This window comes from Thermobia domestica, chromosome 15 (assembly GCF_964235325.1).
Source record: "Thermobia domestica chromosome 15, izTheDome1.hap1.1, whole genome shotgun sequence".
Classification (NCBI taxonomy): Eukaryota; Metazoa; Arthropoda; class Insecta; order Zygentoma; family Lepismatidae; genus Thermobia; species Thermobia domestica.
In genome coordinates, this window is record NC_137468.1 from 75098579 (window position 1) to 75120215 (window position 21637).

General features: G+C 35.6%; 1 protein-coding gene across 4 annotated transcripts in view; it reads right to left on the bottom strand.

Annotated features, from left to right (window-relative positions):
* The window catches only part of Nipped-A (Transcription-associated protein Nipped-A), a 207852-nt gene that overhangs the window by 175936 nt on the left and 10279 nt on the right, over positions 1 to 21637 (bottom strand). For all 4 annotated transcript variants that reach the window (XM_081739846.1, XM_081739844.1, XM_081739845.1 and 1 more), the window contains exons 2-6: positions 16718 to 16929; positions 13515 to 13625; positions 9082 to 9270; positions 2509 to 2703; positions 335 to 501 (exon numbers count right to left, since the gene is read on the bottom strand). In XM_081739846.1, coding sequence (XP_081595972.1) covers positions 335 to 501; positions 2509 to 2703; positions 9082 to 9270; positions 13515 to 13625; positions 16718 to 16861 — 806 coding nt within the window. In that variant the 5' untranslated portion in view covers positions 16862 to 16929. The remainder of the gene's footprint in view (positions 1 to 334; positions 502 to 2508; positions 2704 to 9081; positions 9271 to 13514; positions 13626 to 16717; positions 16930 to 21637) is intronic.

Here is a 21637-nt window from a genome sequence, read left to right on the forward strand (position 1 = left end):
CCAAGACAAAACAATTTAGAGCTCCCTATATTTTTACGGTTACACTAAAAGTTATAGGTATGCAATTTAAAAATAAATAACACTTTGAATGCCCGTTTATCAATTTTACACTGCAAAAACAGTACTATATTTCAGATAGATGGCTAAGAAATACTTCGTAATGAAATCTATTGCAAAGTTACTAAAATAAAATAATATACATACACAGCTCATAGCCGATACAAGAAATTAGATCATGCAACTAATATATCACTAAAAGAAAAGATTATAATACCTGTATATATAAAGAATATATAATATTATATTCTACATTATAAAGAATATATAATATTACCTATGCTGAGGGGACGGTTGAAGAGTAATTGTGTTCATGATAAGAGGTATGAAATCTGCAACGTCTTGCTGTACATTATTTTTATACAGCTGATACATTAACACTACAATAATTGGAAGCTCCTGAAGAACTTTCAATGATAATATCGCTTTTGGAATCAAACTATACTGTAAGATACAATGAAAACAAATTAACATGAATAAATTTATTATTTAGCAATATATATAATTAGTTTATATTGATATATGGAAACTCTATTTTTTAATCAGATTATAATATTTAACACACATGAAAATATAACTAATTACAAAATGAAGAATGAATTATAAATATGGGAACCTATCAACTTCTGGTACATTTTATAATTAAAAACACATATATCCTTGATGAACATAATACCTATTGGCATCCATAAGGAATCTATGTTTGGCTCAATTAATTCTTATTATTTAAAATAAAATAAAATAAAATAAATGGAATCTACAATTTCCGAAACTACATATTAATCCATATCTTACGGTTTACATAATTTACTATCTTCTTTGTATCAAGTCTGGATATTCCCGAGTTTTAAGAAAATCCTATTACTCATAGTAGAACACGTAGAATGCAATGGGAAAATGTTCCAGATCTAAGCCACTAAATTCCATTCATAACACTCGTAATTTGTACGATAAATAAGTTGTCATTATAGTTTTGTTCCCATGAAACACAAGGTCATTGTAAATTCTAGTCAACAACCGCAACTTTTTTTTTTTTTTTTTTTTTAAATCTTTCCTAAGGGAAAAAAGCTTCTGTTCAACGTTACACGGCTATGCCATGTAGGCTATAGGAGATGTGTGAAACATATTTGTGAAGCTGAAAAAAGTAAAAATCGTAGGAAACATGAGAACCCAAGAAAACCCTAAGGTCACTGCGAAAAACAATGTTGGCCATTTAAAACACACATGACCCGGGAACGAATCAAGATCCCTTTGCATTAAATATGAATCACTGGTTCATATTACAATAGAGAATAAATGCGTAAATTACAGGTAACTCGAGAACCTACGAGAATACTCGGATCACTGCAGGAAACAATGCTGTTCTCTAAAAGCCATTGATGTCCATTGTTGTACACTAACAATGGTAAAATGGGAATATGCGACTAGTTTCTATATTGAGCGACAAAATAATCAACTCGACTGCTACAACCCGAAGCAAATCACACATTAGCCGAAAGCTCTAAAGAAGAAATGAAATTTTTGAGTTTTACGTCCCACGGTTATGCCGGTTAGGCTAAAGGAGACGGTGATGATGAGTAATGAATGAAATGGTGGAATGAAGAAAGTGGGAGGAAACGGGAGAACCCCGAGAAAACCCACGCACACGGTGTTTGTCCACCACAAAGTTCACTTGGCGGGAGCACTCTAAAGAAGAGTCTCGCGATAAAAGCCTGGTAGTGACTTATTAAATATGAAGAATAGCAAACCTCAACATGTATATGATATGCGTCAGCTGACGATGCTAATGTTCAATTATTTCAGTTGGATTCACATATTTAAAAAAGAAAGAACAAAAACTGTGGCTGAAAAGTAGCTCCCTATTTTTAAAATGACTATTTATTAAAATACACATACACAAAAAAAAGTTTAATAGCTGAATATTTAGTACTATTTTACTGGATAGTTCCTGTTTGTTGTTATTACTTTCTGAACACTAGATGTAACAAATCTCTCGTTCACTTCACTCCGACTGTCCAACTCGTAATGAGGCAATTTTATCTTTTTTCTCATTTCATTGCACGTTGTAAGGATTTCCACATACAAGAAAGGAAATGGCACGCATGCCACAATAACGATGCAATGAAATGAGAAAATACAGTATCTCCAATACTATGCACATTAAGAAAAATAATAATAAAAAAAAAAATAAATAAATAACTTTCCATTCATTCTATAGTTGCTTACTTAAATTACTTTTGGTCCATGAATTGAGAGACTCTGTTATAGGTCAATTACATTTGCGTCACACATTAGGGATACACGTAATTTGAAAGTGATATATTATTTCTCAAATTAAGCACATTTATCAAATTAGCTATCTCCCAAATAAAGAATCGTAGATTTGAAACTTTCACCGACTGACATGAGAACAATTTATCGTTAATTTAATACAAACAGCAAATTACTTACGGATATCATGGTGCCTTCGGGAGTCGTTTTCTCCGTTTGAATTGCAGTAACAGTATAGGTTTCACAAAGCAGTGCTGCTATGTTCAATTCTGACAAATCTTTCACTCGTATAAGTGGCTTCGGCTCAAAAATTTTATTCAGATGGTTCGGAAGTTCACAGTATATGCTCTTTACAAACTGAAGAAAATGTTGGACCTGAAAAGATAATTATTCTTCAGGGTTATTACATTGATATTTATTTTTATTTGTAAGTAGTAAAGAAAAATGAAATCTTTAAGTTTTACGTCCCACAGTTATGCCGGTTAGGCTAAAGGAGACGGTGATGATGAAAGATGAGTGAAATGGTGGAATGAAGAAAGTGGGAGGAAACGAGAGAACCCCGAGAAAACCCACGAGCACGGTGTTTGTTCACCACAAAGTCCACACGGCGCAAGCTGGAATCGAACCAGGGACCCCAAGCACCGGAGGTGAACGCTCTACCACTGAGCCACCGCGCCCCCTATTGGTAAGTAGTATCTGTGACTGTTAGAAGTATATGCGTCAGTATTAGGAATACGTCTGTCCATTATGGAAAGACAAGAAACAACAAGAGACACATATTGCTACTTAACAGTGTATTCTTTAAATAACGCAGTTCATAAATAAATAAACAATCTGTTTCACCTGGAAAAAACTATCAATTATTATTGGTAACGAACGACATATTTTTCAGCACCATACGATACGTAATTAGGTGTATACGGTTTGCAGATATATGGAGTTTGTTGCAGAATTTGAAGAGAAAAGCAAAAGATGTTAGAAAACTTGAGGAAGGGTTATGAATATGGGATAAAAATAAATGTTAGAAACACAAATGCCATGGGGATTGGAACGAAGCGGTCAGTATCAAACATAGAAGTAGGAGGGAAGAAAATAGAACAGGTGACCAGTTTTCGATACCTGGGTAGCATTATTAATAATGATATAAAGTGTGAAGAGCAAGGATAGGAATGGTGAAGTAAGAGCAAGGATAGGAATGGCGAAAGAAGCCTTTAGGAGGAAGAAAATATTATTTTGTGGAACCTTGATAAAGAGGTGGGGAAAAGACTCATAAAGTGCTTCGTGTGGAGTATTGTGCTATATGGGTAAGAAACGTGGATATTACACAAAGATGATGAAAGACGACTGGAACTTTCGAAATGTGGGTGTGGAGAAGAATGGAGAGAATTAGTTGGGTCGAGAGGAAAACGAATGAGAAGGTGTTAGAAATGGTGGAGGAGAAGAGAACAATTTTAGATATTATTAAGAAGAGGAAGAGAAACTGGTTGGGACATTGGCTAAGAAAGAACTGTATCATGACAGATGGGTTAAGAGGGCATGGTGGCAGGAAAGAGAAGAAGAGGACGAAGAAGACTACAATTAATGGAAGATATCAAAACAGAGAATTCGTACATAAAGGCGAAGAGGTTAACGGAAGACCATGGAACATGGAAGCTTCTCAGTTGCAGCAAGTGACCTGCGAATAGTACCTATGATAATGATAAAAACTGTTTAATCTCAAAAATTAAGCATGAGAATTTTCCCTCAAGAACGTCATTTGATTCAGCTCAACGTCATCTATTTGTCGATATTATCTCGTCTTTCCGCAATATTACGGTTAAAACAAACGTTAAAAAATTTTAGAGTTAATCAAAATGTTGTTCTGTATCTCATTAATCATATTGTGTACTGTTGTCTTGCTAGTGTCATCATGAAAAGCTTGACGAGGGTACACTTCAGTGACACTTTCATCATAATAGGTGGCTGGTTATCTAACAACATCCATGTTTAGGTTTAAATAATAATAATAATAATAATAATAATAATAATAATAATAATAATAATAATAATAATAATAATAATAATAATAATCTTTCTTATATGAGAACTTACACATACGTCTTTTTATTCCGCTCAATGACATCTATCGATTGGTATGTCTTATCTTTGGATAGTTTTTTTTTTTTATTATTATACACTAATAATAACGTTATTTTAAAAATAAAAATCCCTATACAACAGTAACACAGACTCTTCTTAAAAATAAACAAACATTATGAGGTATTTTTTTTTAAAATTTTTTTCTTTATATCTGAAGACAAAACATGTCTTCTTTGCCCTCAACTCTACACTTCTATTAAGTCAAGCGTAACCATATCATTCTGTACCGAAACCCGAAACCACCAATACCCTGACTTAATAAAAGCTCATGTTTAGTTAAAGCCAAGATTATGTTTCGAGATTTTAAGGTTCGTTAAATAATAATAATAATAATAATAATAATAATAATAATAATAATAATAATAATAATAATAATAAAGGCCGCTATGTCTGGCTTGAAACTACTTACTGCTCTAAAACTTGTACTGTGAAATTATCTTACATAGTAGTCAATATGTATTAATATTAACATATCTTCAAACTATATTTCTTTTTCTTCCTTTATATATATATATATATATATATATATATATATATATATATATATATATATAAAACGGACAGACGTAAAACTATTGATTTAACGAATTTTCACCATAATATTCAATGCATACGACACACAAATCAAAGTTACAATTATAGATCAACGTTCGTGTACGCTTGCCATTTGTCATTGAGACAAAAGACGACAGGGTCTTTTCTACGATATCACTACGGATCGTGTGTAAGTGTTTGGTGACGAATATCAGTATTGTGTGGTAGTTGGAAGACATGAAAACGATGTTTGCGAGTAATACCATCCTGAATAATGTTTCACGCGTTAAGAACAGCAAATATTCACCAAATTTTGGGTTGCACGTTGAAGGAATGAATGTGAAATTAACACGGGCTTATATGAGACATATTGGGGAACTAGCTATGCAAATATTGCGCCGTTGCTACATCAGGATTCCTACAGGTTCTGATAATAAAAATTAAAATTAAAAAAAAAAATCCCTGACTCTTCATAAACATTCCGTAACAACATGAAATTCTTGTGAAATGGGCCTCCTTCTCCTCTACAGCCGACCTTTCACTACCAATTTGACAATTTCCCTTCAGCATGTTCCTTCTCTTTTTTTCTTCTTTTTTATTGACTTTGCTTTTATTTTCTATATATCTTGTCAAACTATCTGCAAACAAGATTCCATATCTCTACGAAGAATACGTACAAATATGAACAAAACTTTCATTAAAAAATGGAAAACAACAGCTTATTTGAATTAAAACTAATTAAAGTATAATTTAAAACAAAATTAATGCAAAATTGTGACCAAACACTGACCTTCACCCCAGGGAATTACTGAAATTTACGTAAAGAAACCGCTTTTCTTCTTGATCTCGTTCAATTTGATACCAATGGCTAGCTCCTTTACATAACTTCTCAATTTCACACGTAAATTCTGTTGCTTCAAGTCTCTCAATTGTGCATCCAACATTCTCGTTCAAGCTTCGTTTTAGTTGTGCTCCTTATCTCTTTCTTCTGCTGGTGCAAATACTATTTGTAACAGTCTCCTGAAGCCTTTTCACGTGAAGCATAATCCTTCTGATAATTTGCACGAGTTCAATACTCCTTACCTCTTATATCTAGTTATGACTATGCTTTTGTGCTACTAGGAGGCTTTTCATGCATATTTTCCATTAAGAGAGATTTACTGACGGAAAACCCTACTTCAACCATTGCAATTTCACACAAGAATGACAGCTCAATTTTTGCTATTTTCCATAAATGTTTGTATTCTTTAGCGCCATCAAGGAAGTAGCGTCAAGTCCTAATTCGTTACTACTCTGGAAGACTTCTTGAATTTCAAGCTGTATTTAGATTGAAGAATAAGATTGTTTAAGAGTTTTCAAGAACACATCATCTACGATATCAGATATATGAAATTTGTCTTTAAAAAAATGCGCTGCATGAAATGTACGCTGAATTACCTGGGAACCTAACGAAGACAGACCTTTAACTGCTTTGCACTTACGAGAACTTCTCTGTTGAAATTTGGCAATCATAGAAGTTATGATCCAACGACAATCATGTAAAAATTTCAGTTTCTGTTGTTCCTTGGCCTCTGTTCCTATTTGACTGAGAAAATGTATTGCAGCAAATTAAATGTCGACCAAATAAGATTTTCTACTTTCGTCATATCAACACATAATACACCTCTATCTGTACATTTCAACAGTTCTGGTTTTACACATCGAATCAAGAGATTCCATAAAAGTTTCCTTATAGCATCAAAGATGAATGGGACCATTGATCTTAATGTGTGAAACCTGTGGAGGAAGGACTGACATTCTATGGCTATTGTCTCGCAGAAACCCAGTTTGCACTTGATAAAAGGTTAGCATACTGTCTTCTTCAGGATTTCTACAGGTTCTTGTGTTTATCAGTTTCGCTTGTTGTGCAAATTTAAGTAAATAATCCCATTTCCAATCTGGGAACTCTCAAGACAACTGGCATTTTCCAAGTGGACGCCGTAGAACTTCACAGGAAGTCACTACCAGGGGATTTTTATGTATCCTATGATTTCATTACTTTCCTCAACGAGCTGTAGTTTCAACACCGGTTTCCATCGTACCATGGATAATATGCAAAGGTGCATTTACCGAGGTTTACCAGTATCAAACTCTGACAACAATTATTAAAACAGCTCAAAAATGCCCACTAATCAAATAGTTACCGTAAATATCTTACGAATACGTACTAAAAATCACAGTTCCCATTAAAAAATAGATTAAACTGCACTCAATGTGCTTCAAGTAGAGGCAAAGTTTGCTCTTACTTAAATATGGTAATCCTAAAACATAAATAAAGAAAAATTGAAGTGCGAAAGAGTCAAGAAAAAGGGTGTGAAAAGAAAAGGATAAAAAAGAAAGGAGTTCAGCATAACTAATTGTAAGAAATACCAGGCTTATCTCACGTGCTCTGTGGTCGGCATCCACGAACTCATGTCAGACATGAGGGAAAAAATGAAATCTTTAAGTTTTACGTCCCACGGTTATGCCAGTTAGGCTAAAGGAGACGGTGATGATGAGAGATGAGTGAAATGGTGGAATGAAGAAAGTGGGAGGAGACGGAAGAACCCCGAGAAAACCCACGAGCACGGTATTTTTCCACTACAAAGTCCACACGGCGCGAGCTGGGATCGAACCAGGGACCCCAAGCACCGGAGGTGAACGCTCTACCACTGAGCCACCGCGCCCCCCAACAGACATGAGGGATTCGATATAATAAATCAATGATTCATATGATATTATGTGTAAAGAATTTTGAAGTTATGTTAAAGATATTTCTATTATTTTTTAAGTGTTCTTCATTCATCAAAGCAGAAAAATTCGACGAAACTTCAAATTTTCCCCCGACTTTCAAGTTTGCAGGAACCCTGTACATGGACGAAGACATTTGACTGTGTACGTGAATTAACTGGGAAAGAACATGGTGGTGAATATCCTCGAGCGGCAACAGATCCACCATCTGCATGCACTTCCCACATTGATGGAGAATAATCGTCCATGGACATGTACTAAATTAGGAAATGAGCATTCTATCATCCCTTGCATAACAGACGCTAAGTCAGGACCTTAGTATACGTAAAATATCAGCAAAATTAGTATTGCATATCCTGACTGAGGTTCAGAAATGACACATTTGGGAATGTGCACACACTAACCTGAACGCTGACAAAAAAGCATTCCTTTCTCGAAGAGCAACTGACGAGATGTGGGTCAGATCCTATAAACCGAAATTGAAGCGACAGTCAAACCATGGGCGCTATCCGACTTCATAAAGTCCAATAAAAGTCAAGACAAGAATCGACGAATTTGAAGATGATAATTGTATCATACACACACAGTTTTTCACAAGGGGATATAGTGAATTCAGACCACTAAAATCAGTTAACTTTGTGCCGTTTGTGCTCTACTCTTAGATGCAAAAGAACACATCTCGTAACATCGGAACTTATCATTCTTCACTATAACAAAATCTGTTCTATGACAACGGGGTTGGAAGTACAGGAGCATCCGCCTTATTTGCCTGACAACAGTCTCACGACTACCATTTTTTCCCCCCACGATCACACAAACTCTTTAGATAAATACCGAGCATCATTTCGGCCACAGAGTGGTGTCTGAGCACACTGGCACGAAAGAGTGTTTATTACTGGCATCTAACGTCTTCAGATATGTGCAAATGTGTTCACGCACCAGCAGCAGATTACGTTGAAGGGTTGTAAATGATTAAATGCTCTTGTTATCTTTTATTTTACTCAGACATGTTGCCACTATTTAAAAAAAAAAATCGTAAATCTCTTTATTTGAATTGATATATACACCGTCGACATTTATTTATAACCATAGATCTTTTTACATCTTCTTTCACAAAATTTATTTCAAGATATGGATAGTGCCCAATCAAACCTAACCTTTTCACGTTATATGTACCCAGAATAAACCTGAAAGATATATACTTATACTTGTAAAACAAACGAACACACAAATCTCTTCAAACTATCAAGAAAGAAGCCGTACATTGGATAAAATTTGATTAAGAATTAATACTAGTCCTTACAAACTTACCTCTGGATTGAACTGAGGTCTGTATTGTTTGTGTAGTTCTATAATAATTCTCAAACATACAAGCACATTTTCCTCGTTTTCAGTTTCAAGTAATTTCAACATAAGTGATAAGATCTGTTTAACGTATGGCCTCAGCTGTTCATTTGTAGGTAACCGATGGATCATTTCTAGAATTAGCTTCCGAACTTGCTGTATTAGCACAAAGAAAAGAAATATTAAAATTAAAAACAATGTTACGAATTATACTCAAGTAATTAGAAAAGCACCCAAGGAAATCTACACATTAAAACTCAAGTAGCATGTACTCGTGTAAAAGAATTGTACGGGAGTACAAAACTCGATCAAGGTTCCAGATCGGTTCTCTCATATACGCATATACCGAGTACTAAGCAGAATAACTCTATGAAGCTAAAAATTAAAAGCCGATATAGAACTTCATTAGTTCTGGTTTTCGAAGTTTTCACCGATGATCATAGTCAAAGAAAGTAGATAACAAAGAATGTAAATAGGGTAAATGGGCTAAATGAGCCAGATAACGCAGAGGATTAATACAGTCTTACTGATTTTTTCTATAACATTAAGTTACCCTTTTAACGTAATTTTCTTGCTCTTCAACTCTTGATAATTACGGCAGTATCATGGAGTTTTCAAAACCCCGAGAACTAGTGCCTTTCTTTTCTTAACCAAACTATATTTTACTTTTTTTTTTATATGAAGAAAGTGAATTCAAGTAGCACTCAAAAGCATTGTATTAGCAAACATATTCGCAAACCTTAGTATCTACAGTGAAAATAAAATGCAATTTTACTTATTTCCTTTGCATATATTCACAGTGATACAAGTTAAAATCTCCCAATATCAATGTAGCTTATAATCACAGATTTAATCAAATTACAGTTAAAATTATTCATGAACTGAAGTTAATGACATGTAGACTGAATATAAAATCCGCGCTAAACGCCACAAATAGAAAAGTTAGGTTTAATGTAAAAATATGGCCTATGTGCCTAACACTACTCAGTGAAAAACTGGTTATCTAGTATTCACTGTAGAAGTAGCTCAAATAATCCCCAGAAGAATGCGCGTGCCTATATGTTCCACCATCTCTGAAGTAACATAATGGCTGTTTACTCAATACTCAATATTTTCGTTTCGGCACTTAGCACGGATTTTACATTCAGTCTACATATAACAAAAAGCAATAGTAAGGTGAAATAAATATTTGTTTATTGTCCACGAACCTACCGTGGGCAAACTGTAGTAGTGGGATTCAATGAATTGTGCTGTTGCTATAAATATGCTGCAAGTTTCCCAGAAGGAAAAGGCTTCGAACGTGTTATGGAAACCTAACACGCAAATCAGTGTCCCCCCCCATGAAGGTAAGTATATCTCTGTAATCAAATGGCTAAAGCAGTATGCTTTCTACGAGCTACATCTCAGATATATATATATTAAGCAGAGGGTCGCATCTTATATATTCCCGGTGCTTGATCAATTCAGCTTCAATTCGCTAAGTTCATTAATCATACAACGTCTTCACAAAATTAGCTCAAAATCCGTTTGGAATGGACTACCAAATGCTTTGTAATGTAGAATATGAATATAAAGACTTAATGGCATCGATCTGTGCATACACTCACCGACACTAATCGTATCACAAAACAGTAAACAGTATCATAGGCGCCTATATTTCTGGAGATGTTATGGACAAGTTCTCCCCATTTTTCCCTTGGGTTTATTGATTTTACGAAACATAACGGAAATCATTTACGTTTTTTCCGAAACAACAATAACAGCAAGAGATATAATCTGAAAGGGTTTCTAAAAAATTATAAAACATATATTGTTGAATGTTCAGTCGAGTGAACAACATATGTACGCAAATTTATCACTACCAGCATAAAAATAACGTTGAATTGGTTAGTTGGTTTTGTGTTTAACGTCTCTTTTAGTATCGACGCTATATGAGACGAGGACCTATAGCTTAACGTGGGAAGCAAACAATATGAGTTTCCACCAGGAATCGAACCCACGTCTCCAGCGCGTTGATTGATGTAATCGAGTTATACTATAGAGAGGTAGCCAACTTATCGAGTAATATGCAATCCACATCCTATGCGAAAATCTTAGTATCTCAAAAATGTGGATAAATTATAATACATTTCACAGTAGTACTACAAGATTGGCATGAGCGAAAGCTAACTTTCTACTTCTTGATATAAACACAGGCAGGATCGGATCCAGGATTTTCTGAGGGTGGGGCGGGATGCACCAATAACAACCAAAATAACCAATCACACTGAAACTCTTCAAAGTGATATGTGACAACGCTAATACATAGAACGGGGAGGGGAATATTTTAAAGAGGATCGCAAGTGATATGCAGGAAAAAATTTTCTTCTCTCCTCCTGGCTTTTTTCTTTTTTTTTAATTGACAAATGTTATATTATTTTGCTTGATGAATCCTTTTCCTTCAACCTTCAGAAAATCGACTTAAACTATTGCTTTTGCAAATCTCTGCTTTCTTTCAAGCCCCAAACGGAAACATGATGGCAGGAATTTTCAGAAAGTGTTGCTATTTTCACTGCTACCTTCTCATTTTAGATAGTGTATATTTACAACGAAAGGGGGTGCACATGCACCTTTGCACCCCCCTAAATCCGGCCCAGAACACAGGGTTCCCATTTATCAATCTGAATGGAAACTAAACATTTCAATCATCTATATAGTTTGCAAATTCATCCATAAGAAATGATTACAGTTTTAATACAAAACTCCTCTATTAGGAAAAGGTCTCGATTCCTAACGCGTTTTGTTTCCTGTGAGCACAACATCTTGAATAAAAATTCTATTACATTTTTAACAGAGAATCGCATCTTATAAGATTCCGGTGCTGAATCTATCCAACCTCAATTCGCTAAGGTACGATGCTACGTCATCACGATACTGACAGAATTAATTAGTGAGTTTAGTTTGATTTATTGTTCAACGTTCTGTTTTCAGCATCGAGATTACGACACAAACCATACAAGATAGACAAAACTAAAGTTTCTACTGGATGCTATAAGTGACAAATGGCGACCTAAACAGCATCGTAACACAAGGTAGTGTGACGAAATTATGTAGCACTACGAATATATTGGAAACGAATTGTCCAAGATAGATCTTTGTCAGAAAGTATTGGAAAGACCTTCATCCAGCAATGGATCGACAATTCTTCATAATGGTCTGTATGTGTGTCAAATATGTATAAATAACCCTCACTATTTCTCTTATATCATCTCAATTCTCATTATTAATATCTGAGCATTTGAGATCAAGGAATCTCTTATTCTGAGAAATCATACGTTTAACTTTGTAGCTGTAAGAATTTCTAAAAACAAAGGCACTTAAAATAAAATTTACCGGTCCTCCACCCCGCGTTATTAATCCCCTGGTATGAACAGAACAAAATAAGTTTCTCTAAATAAGTCAACTGCTTTTGGCTACGAAAACTTTGTAATCAACAAGCTGTCCCTTCCAGCTACGAGTGTCTGTGTGTGAGTTTATGACTGGTGTGAGCACAACAGACGGTTCTGCGAATTCGAAATATTTTAACGACCACTTCCAGCGAACCGGCTGAGTGGCACCATTGCCGAGATTACATGAGATATGGAAATACAGCTTAACGTAGAACTCGAACCACAAGAACTCCCGTACTGAAAATGTTATTTATTCAGCCACAAGGATGCTCAATTACACTAACGAAAATATGCTGACAGCTCCGATAAATAAGATCCAGCAATTTTTTCCCTTTTCAATTGCATTCCATGTTGATATATGGGTAATTATAGCACGCCCAGTAAAAGTACGTGCGTGTTATTTCTCAAATGTGTGCCTTCTATGATCTCTGTCGATTCTCGAACCATTACAGATGTAAAATAAAAAATGACTGTTAACTAACACAGTTCTTGGAACCAACTTTAAAAATGCATTATTTATAGTTACCTTGAAAATGAGAAAGTGTCAAACATTAGACACGTTCTTTCAGCGTACGAACCTTAGTAAATTTTGTAATTACGAAATCAAAATGTATCATTAGAAATCGCGGAACTATCACATTCACTTTATTTTATTAGAACTTTTTTTTTCTCATTAACACTTCTAAACACAATAATGGCTGAAGTTATTATGGCAAATATTCAATGAATATGGTACCGTCAGTACAAAACACTGATAATTTAAAACTAAACTGTAAATAATTTAACAACTTTGCGTGCTGTATTTTAAAAACAGTTCGTGATTTGGTAAAACTGTGTGAAATTCTGTCATGCCATTATGAATATATTATGAAAAATCTTTTCTGTAAGAGGACAGATTTTAGTTGCTGGTATTACAATATTTAGCAATTACAAAGCATCAGCTCATATCAGGCATTCCAAACAAATACATACCTGAATATTATATTCCGCAATGAAGTACGGTTCTCCATTTTGAAGGATGTTAAGAAAAATATTCATTGAGTGGTCCAAAAAATTGCCATATTGAGTTGACCCCATAATAACCTGCAAAAAATGAGTAAGAAATAATTTTATATACATATTATCTCACATTTCACTTAAATAACTTATATTTTGCCGGTTATTCATTATGAAATACTGTTTTCTTTTTAGATCGTTAAGAATATCATGGTGGACAACCTTAAAATTCAAGGACATATTCTTATAACGTCTAATTATATGCTCTACTACAAAAATCTTCGTTATTTTGAGCCATGGACATTCCAACATTAGACTAAAGACTGTATTTATGGATTAAGGTTATAACTTTGATAGTAGTCACTGCTCTCGGTTGGTATAGTTAGAAAGGTTTAAGACATTAATCAGGCTGGCGATCAGAAAATCTGTCTGTCGCGTGTTCAAACTGCTGAGTATGGATATCAGGTAATCTAAAAAGTATTGAGCCTTTCTCGCACGAGATGGCGTTAGTGTCTCATATCTCAGGGTATATGAGTCGCAGCGTCTCAGGCTTAACGTCATTTGACAGCTGATAGTTGAAGTTAGTATATGTGTGAAAATTGTTGTAATTCTTATAATCAAACGTAAGGTATTGGCGCCGAGAATAGGAATAAAGTTTCCGCAAAACTACGCTATAGTTTACAATTATATTCCGATAAGGCGCAAATGCTGCGCAGGCCCGTGAAGAAAGTTCTGCTGTTAATAGGCAGAAGACGTTATGAAAAGCAGAAAAGAGAGAGTCCAATCACTTTCGTTCTGAAATTTCAATGTCTAAGATGTTCCTAGTAGTGGACGGCCAAGAAAGTTATTCACTGTCATCAATTACGCCGCTAGGCTATTAACATACATGTGGATCTCTTCCTTTCTGTGATGTTCTTTTCCCTAAACTGGAAAAGACTACCCAATCTTCACGGTCGAGTTCCCTATTGGCTAAGCCGTTAACGTACGCGCCTTTGGCGTGGGAGACCTGGGTCAGATTCCCGGCGGAAGCTCAAGTCGTTCGGATTCCATGTTAAGTTGTAGGTCCACGTCTCATATGGTCTCGTTGCTCAAGGGGACACCAAACTAAAAATCAAATCAAATCTTCACGTTGAGCACTACATATTTTTAAAGAGGCCATGTTACGGAAAGGAACAACACAGAAATGAAAACTCTACACGTATGTTAATAGCCCAGTAACGTAGCTGATGATCCTGACTAATGAAAAAGTTTTGAAAAGTCATGGTATACAAGGTAGGGTTTTTTTTATTTTTTTTTTAAATCTTCAGTATTAAACATGTACACTATAGATAGAGGCAGGACCGTATTTATATACAGTGCACCCTGTGCTCTCAATAATTTGCCCCCTTTCCCCCCATACACACAAACTTGTCTCAAACAAGGAAACAAGCTGTGATTTTGTAAACATACCAGCTCTGAATTAGTAGTAGTTTAGGTATTACAAATTACAAAAGTTACAGCATAATTTTAAATGGCCTATTTCTTTGAAATGAAATCTTTGAGTTTTACGTCCCACGGTTATGCCGGTTAGGCTAAAGGAGACGGTGATGATGAGTAATGAATGAAATGGTGGAATGAACAAAGTGGGAGGAAACGGGAGAACCCCGAGAAACCCACACGGTGTTTGTCCACCACAAAGTTCACTTGGCGGGGACTGGGATCGAACCCGGAACCCCAAGCACCAGAGGTGAACGCTCTACCACTGAGCCACCGCGGCCCTGGCCTATTTCTCTCAATGATGATTATAATGTGGCGATCTGCCCGAAGGTAGCTGTTTGACCCGAAGGTCCTTGGGCAAGGTGGACCCATGGTAGTTTGTGACATTGCCTTCTTTGTGATGACGATGACGTACTAAGGATGGGACCTACAGTTTAACTAGGGATCCGAACAACTTGTGTCCCCAACGGGAAGCCCTTGATTACAAGGGGCAACGAGCTTAACTCTCATCCATTGGGGACACATGCTGCCAACACTGGCATGTAATTTATTCATGTATGTTTTACTTAAATGTCGGAGAAAATGCATCCTGCATCCTATTAGTTCTTAATCAATCGTTATGTCATTTTTATATTTCATAATTTCACTTGAATTATGATTGAATTTCTTAAATATTTATTCTTATCATTGTAATAGTAAAATTCGGAATTAAAATATGGGATTGATGTGACCAACACTGACTTACAGGAAGGGAAGCGACATCCAAGTCCACAGAGGGAGAGAGGAGAGTAGCCTACTAAAGATCGAATGAGGGTGTGATTTTGAAGCTGGGATTGGCTGACATCCATTGGTGAACGTCACTGTGAGACACCAATAATTATTGGTGATAACTGATAAGAAAAATAATTGTTTACATTATTCACCATCAGTAATGGTTTAATAGCATCTATATTAATAATACAATAAGCTGTCTTGTCCGTATGTCTGTCTGTAGCGCTTTTCAACTCGAGAACCATAATAGATAGAAACATAAAATTTTAATGTTTTAAAGCTCCCAGAGAAATGATCCAAATGACCTGTTCCAGGTCCCTAAGCTGAGATATGGGAGTGCAAAGTCCCAATAAGAATAACATGGGGGCATTTTAAAAATAATCGAAAACGACCAATATTAGAGTTTACTTCATAGTTTTTGGGGTCACTGAGACGAATAGTTACAGTTCTAATACAATTCAACTTCGAGGTCATACTCCACTCTCCAGAGATGGGGTGAGGTACTAAAATTAATAGAAAACGACAGAAATTAGTGTTGAATTCATAGTTTTTGAGGTTGCTGAGTTTAACGGTATAAGTTTTCATGATGTACAAGTTCATTCTCACTCCTTGGGGTGGGAGTGGGAGAGGATGACTTTTTACAAATAATCAGATAAGCTAGCTAATTAATCACTACTGTAATTAGAGCGAATTAAACACATTAACATATTTTCTCGCGCTTGCGTGGGTCTCTGTGAGTTGCTAATTTTAAATATTACCTTATTGTGAATCTTTAAAGAATCCAAAATTTTGCCTCTCCTAAATTCTGCCGTCTGTGCTCAAGCATAGAATACCTAAACACGGGCCTGGATATAGGTATTATTATTTCTTTTAATAAATATAGTTTTCATTTATCATTATTCTTTAGCTTTCTACAAGAAAAATAAACTTACCTCAAAGTTTTCACTTAGTTCTTGAGCCGCTTTGAGCTTGTTCTCATCCTTTGCTCCGGGGTCACCTAACATAGTTACAAAAGACCTATACTTATTCATTTGAGTTAGTGGGTCACTTGCCCCCGCAGGTAATGGTCTGGTCATTCTGCCGGATTAAAGTGTCAACTACGTATTTCAAGAAACACAAGCTGTTGATGTTAATTCTTCTTTTCCTATAAAGTACAATACGTCATTAATACAATCATGCAAGTTACATTATTATTAAAATGGATTTATATGAAAAATAGAAAACTAAGTTGATTACCATTACTTGGCGCACTATAGGATACATATCAAATATTAAAAAGGTATGTACTCAGCAAAGCACCCAACAGTGGTAAAACTCTGATAGACAATCAAAACGGTCACGCACTTGAAGTTTGAATTTCGTCCGGTAGATCTTAACATTCAAGCACACGCGTCTATTTTTTGCCGTAACCACACGCGGTGCGGGGATTCACCCATAGATTTCTACTTTAAAGGTATTTTATTTAGAAATTCTTACTACAATATAACCTATGTATTTATTTGTTAGAAACATCAACAAAGTTTCGTAATTGCTTTTGTGCGAGCGCCAAAAGAATATTCTGCAAATATGTTGAAACTGAAAAAAAAAGCTAAAATTTTTAAAACGTAAGCACACGCGGTGGCAGGGATTGGCCGCACTTTAGAAATTTATTCTCCTTGTAACCTTTAATACTGTTTTCCAAAAGCTGTCTTTATTTTCACTTGAAACTACATATGCAAAAGTAGATTATACTAGATGAAAATCATGAAACATTTCAATGTAAACACATTTGGAAAACTAATATACAGTATTTGTAGTTTCATCCATATCCCTAAACACGGAATCCGCATCACTTTCACGATCTGACATAAGAAACAATGGTTGTGGTGGTTCAGCTTACTTCTTCATCTTCACCTTCAACTTCATCTTCTCTTATTGAGTTAAACAGTTTTAAAAATCGTCTCTGCTCTTCTTCATACTCCATTCTGATCACAGATGTAAGTAAAACGAGTATAGTACAATCATCAAAAATAGAAACGCACGCACACGCGGTGAACGCAGAACGTTGTCTTTCCGCAACGAAAGTTTACAGAAAACAGCATGCCATTTACATACAGAAGGAAACAAATTAGGAACATGTAAAACGCTTTAGCTACAAGCATAAAGCTATTGTAAAGCAATCTCTTTTTTTTTTTCTTTCTTCAAATGCGGTGAATCTCCGCTAGCGCATGTGCTTAAGTGTTAACCACTGAAGAAAGTTTGCTGCCATTTAACAGAGAGAGAGGTCTAACTTCTACCACCTTTATTTCAATAGTGGAAAATGGGATATGGATAGCTACTGTTAACGTCACCGTAGGGATGTACGGATTGACGAACTCAACTCACAGACTCCTTAGAGGTAATCGCTACTACCAAGAAACAAAATTCAAAAGTTATTGTGTGGAGTAATGGACGAGTTAAGTCACCGTTACCCCTTAAGATGTTAACAGATTGACTCCATTAACGAATTCAGCCGAGATAATTCCTCTAGCTATCTATTGCAAAACAAAAAAGGAATTGAGGTCTTTTTTATACATGAGATTTAGGGTATAGAGAGCCAAGGTTAAAGTCGCCGTTACCCCTTAAGATGTTAACGGATTAACTTCATTAACGAACTCGGCCAACATAACCGCTCTAGCTATCTATTTCGAGAAAAGAATTCACTAATTCCCTTTCGTTCAAGTTATCAGTACAGTAACGGATGTACGTACTAACAATATAATCTTGTAAGTTCCACTTATGGGATTCCAAAAATGATCATCTTGACCGTAGCTAGCTACATAAATATCTTAAAAGAATTCGTACTGAAGAAAGTGAGACGTCGTCGACAGTGCCGGATCTATAAACCGCGCAAGACCCTGCGGTGCGGCTGCGTCTTGCATGGAAATACTAAGTTTTAAAACACTTGAATGATATTTACAAAATAGTTTAATTATTTGAACCAAGTAATGAGCTACCAGGACTGACAACGACGCACTAGATGTCTTTTACTTTCGAGGGATTTAAAAATAAGCTTATCCACACATTGTGCCTCTTGCAAAAGTTGCAACACTATTGAAATGGGCGGATGCAATTCGTTCAGTAGCGCTCTGGTCAGTTAACTCTAAAGGTCTACACAGGCCGGAATTTTTAGCCCGGATCCGGCCCGGCCCGTGAATTTATACTATGAAGCCCGACCAGAGTCCGAAATATATTTTAGCATTTAGCCCCAATCCCGGCCCGAGCTCGTGTGATAATCAAATGAGCCCGAACTGCAGAAAATTAATAATTAACGCAAAATTATATCTTTATTTACAGTAATTAGAGGTTAAATTTTGCAGTCGTGCTTTAAAAGTTCTCCAGAAAGATCAGGTCAATAAATATCGTTGTATAGTATATTTACAAAGTTAGGCCCGAAAAATATGGTCGTATATTTAAAAATTTACGGCCCGAGCCCGTGCAGACCTCTAGTTAACTCAGTTTGGTGAATTGTCCATTGTGCTTTTTATCCCGTTAACATGGAGCTAAGTAAAACAAGTGGAGCAGCTAAGAGGAGAAAAAGATGAGGAACGAGCAATATATATATTCACTGCACGTTACATAACCTAAACCTTGTCATTAATGATGTCGTCAAAAGTGTTAAAAAAGCTACCAGTTACTTCACAACGCTCCAGAACTTGTATACACTTTTTGGCCAAAGTATAAATAGATGGGATATTCTGTCATCATTGACAGGAGAATGAGATGTCAGTGAATAGTCAACCCTGTGTTCACAGGAAATACAATTAATTAAAAAAAAAAAAAAAAAAAAAAACTTCGATGAACTGGTAGAAGATCCGTTTCCGAGCACAGAGGCTTGCTTCAGGGTTAATGTTTACAACAGACTTCTAGATATCACGTAAAATGAAACAGAAAACAGTTTCACATCGTTACAGACAATGCCTGATGAATATTCATATTCCAGAAAGTGATTGTGAACCTTTCAGACGAAGAAATTTTAGTCATGGCTGAAAAACTACAAAAGAAGTGCCAGCAAGACATTGGCCCGTCGCTACCAGTGAAACTGATTTCCCTTGGCACTGGACTTAAGAAACATACTTCAAAGATTAACACTGTTCTTGAATTGGCGGTATTACTATACGTCGAGTTTAATACTATTGCCCCAAGTTATCCGCAAGTTTTGACTACTCTTGTTTTATCGGTGACTGTGGCCGTGATTGTGGCTTCCGCTGAAAGATCATTCTCAATCTTAAAGAGGATCAAAGGCTATTTAAGGTGTTCAATGACACAGGGGAGAATTAAATGTAGAGGGGGCCCTTTCAAATTTTTTTGCGGGAGGCACTTCTAGAGGGAGTCTTCTTGTCTTATTGTATTATGATTATTATCTTCCATAATCAAAATAACAGAACAGAAACGGTATTTTACTTTTTGTGACTTTAAATTAATTTATTTCGGAATTTGATTTAAATCAATCCACCCTGCACGAAATCTAGGACTTTTACTCTTCAATTTATTTATCCTGGTTTAAACCTCTTTATTTATTTATTTAACACCTGGTTTAAACAGTGAACATTATTTCCAACGTTTGGAAAGCTTCTTGAAACAGTCTGTTCTTCTACTCTTCACATACGGGCAGGGTTCTGGAACACTAGTCCCCATCCATTGAGACGTAATAAAGAAAGAAATCAACCTGGTTACTCGGACGTAACATTTTAGTATTACAGACGTAACCGTTCTGAAATCTATTATATCAATGTACAGTATACATAATGTTGTCAAGTAGAGTAAGTTAAGAAATAATTATACAAGAAATCATCTTAATTCAGAAACCCTGTTCCTTTCTTTGAAAGTTAGTCTTTCTCTGTTATCCACATCAGGCTCCTGTAAAATACACACTACTTGTGAGACATCTATTTCACTGATATCATCATGTTCTGCCACACAAAATTCTTACCTGCCTGCTTTACATACTTTATGAGAATATCTTTATCAGTTTCACCTACTACTTGTCCTTCAAATTTGTGCAGATGCCCCCTTTCTGATTCAATGTCGACAATAACCCACTGACCAAAGGAAATTCATGTGGCATTGTTCATTTGTGTCACAACATTAGCTGAACCTTTCTATTCACTAGGTAGTCCATAATCTTTGAAAGGAAACAATGTTCCGTCCTCTTCTGAGAACAATTCAACTTCCACCACATATTTGTCGACAGCACGTACACAGTGTATCTGATTCAAATTAGGAATACCTCGGATTGCATCCCAGCGTTTTGCCAAACTAGCATATTGTGTAATTTTGTTTGAAGTTCACGTATTAAAATCACTTTTTGGGTTATAGATTGAGCACATTCAAGAAAAAAGTACAGTCATGTACATGAGCTTGTTTTGCCTTTACACGTTGCCACACATGGGTGTTTTAGCATCCCTCCAACACCGTCAACCGCATCTTTTCCATGTGATGTGCAGAAAAAAATGCCGGTTAAAGAGGATATCACAGTCTATTGCACTAAAAGTAATGCTGGCGAAAGTAAAGCGTTGTTTGAAATGTTGCACCATCTGAAAAAAACTCTATTATTCTCAGTTTAGGATCCTTACTTTTCAAGTCTTCAAACAACTTTTGATTGAATGCATGAACAACTAATTTATCATGTTGCATGTAATCTGATAAGATGGCATATGAAAGTATTACAGATTGCGTGTGTGCTACTGCAGTGTAAATAGTTATTTGGTCATTGGACCAGTGTGCACTTTGTACTTCATCCTGGTAAACTATGCTAGAATTTTTACTTAAGTCAACTTGTAAAATACACCGTTCTTCTGATACCAAATCAGACTTGGCTCTTTCAAAATAAC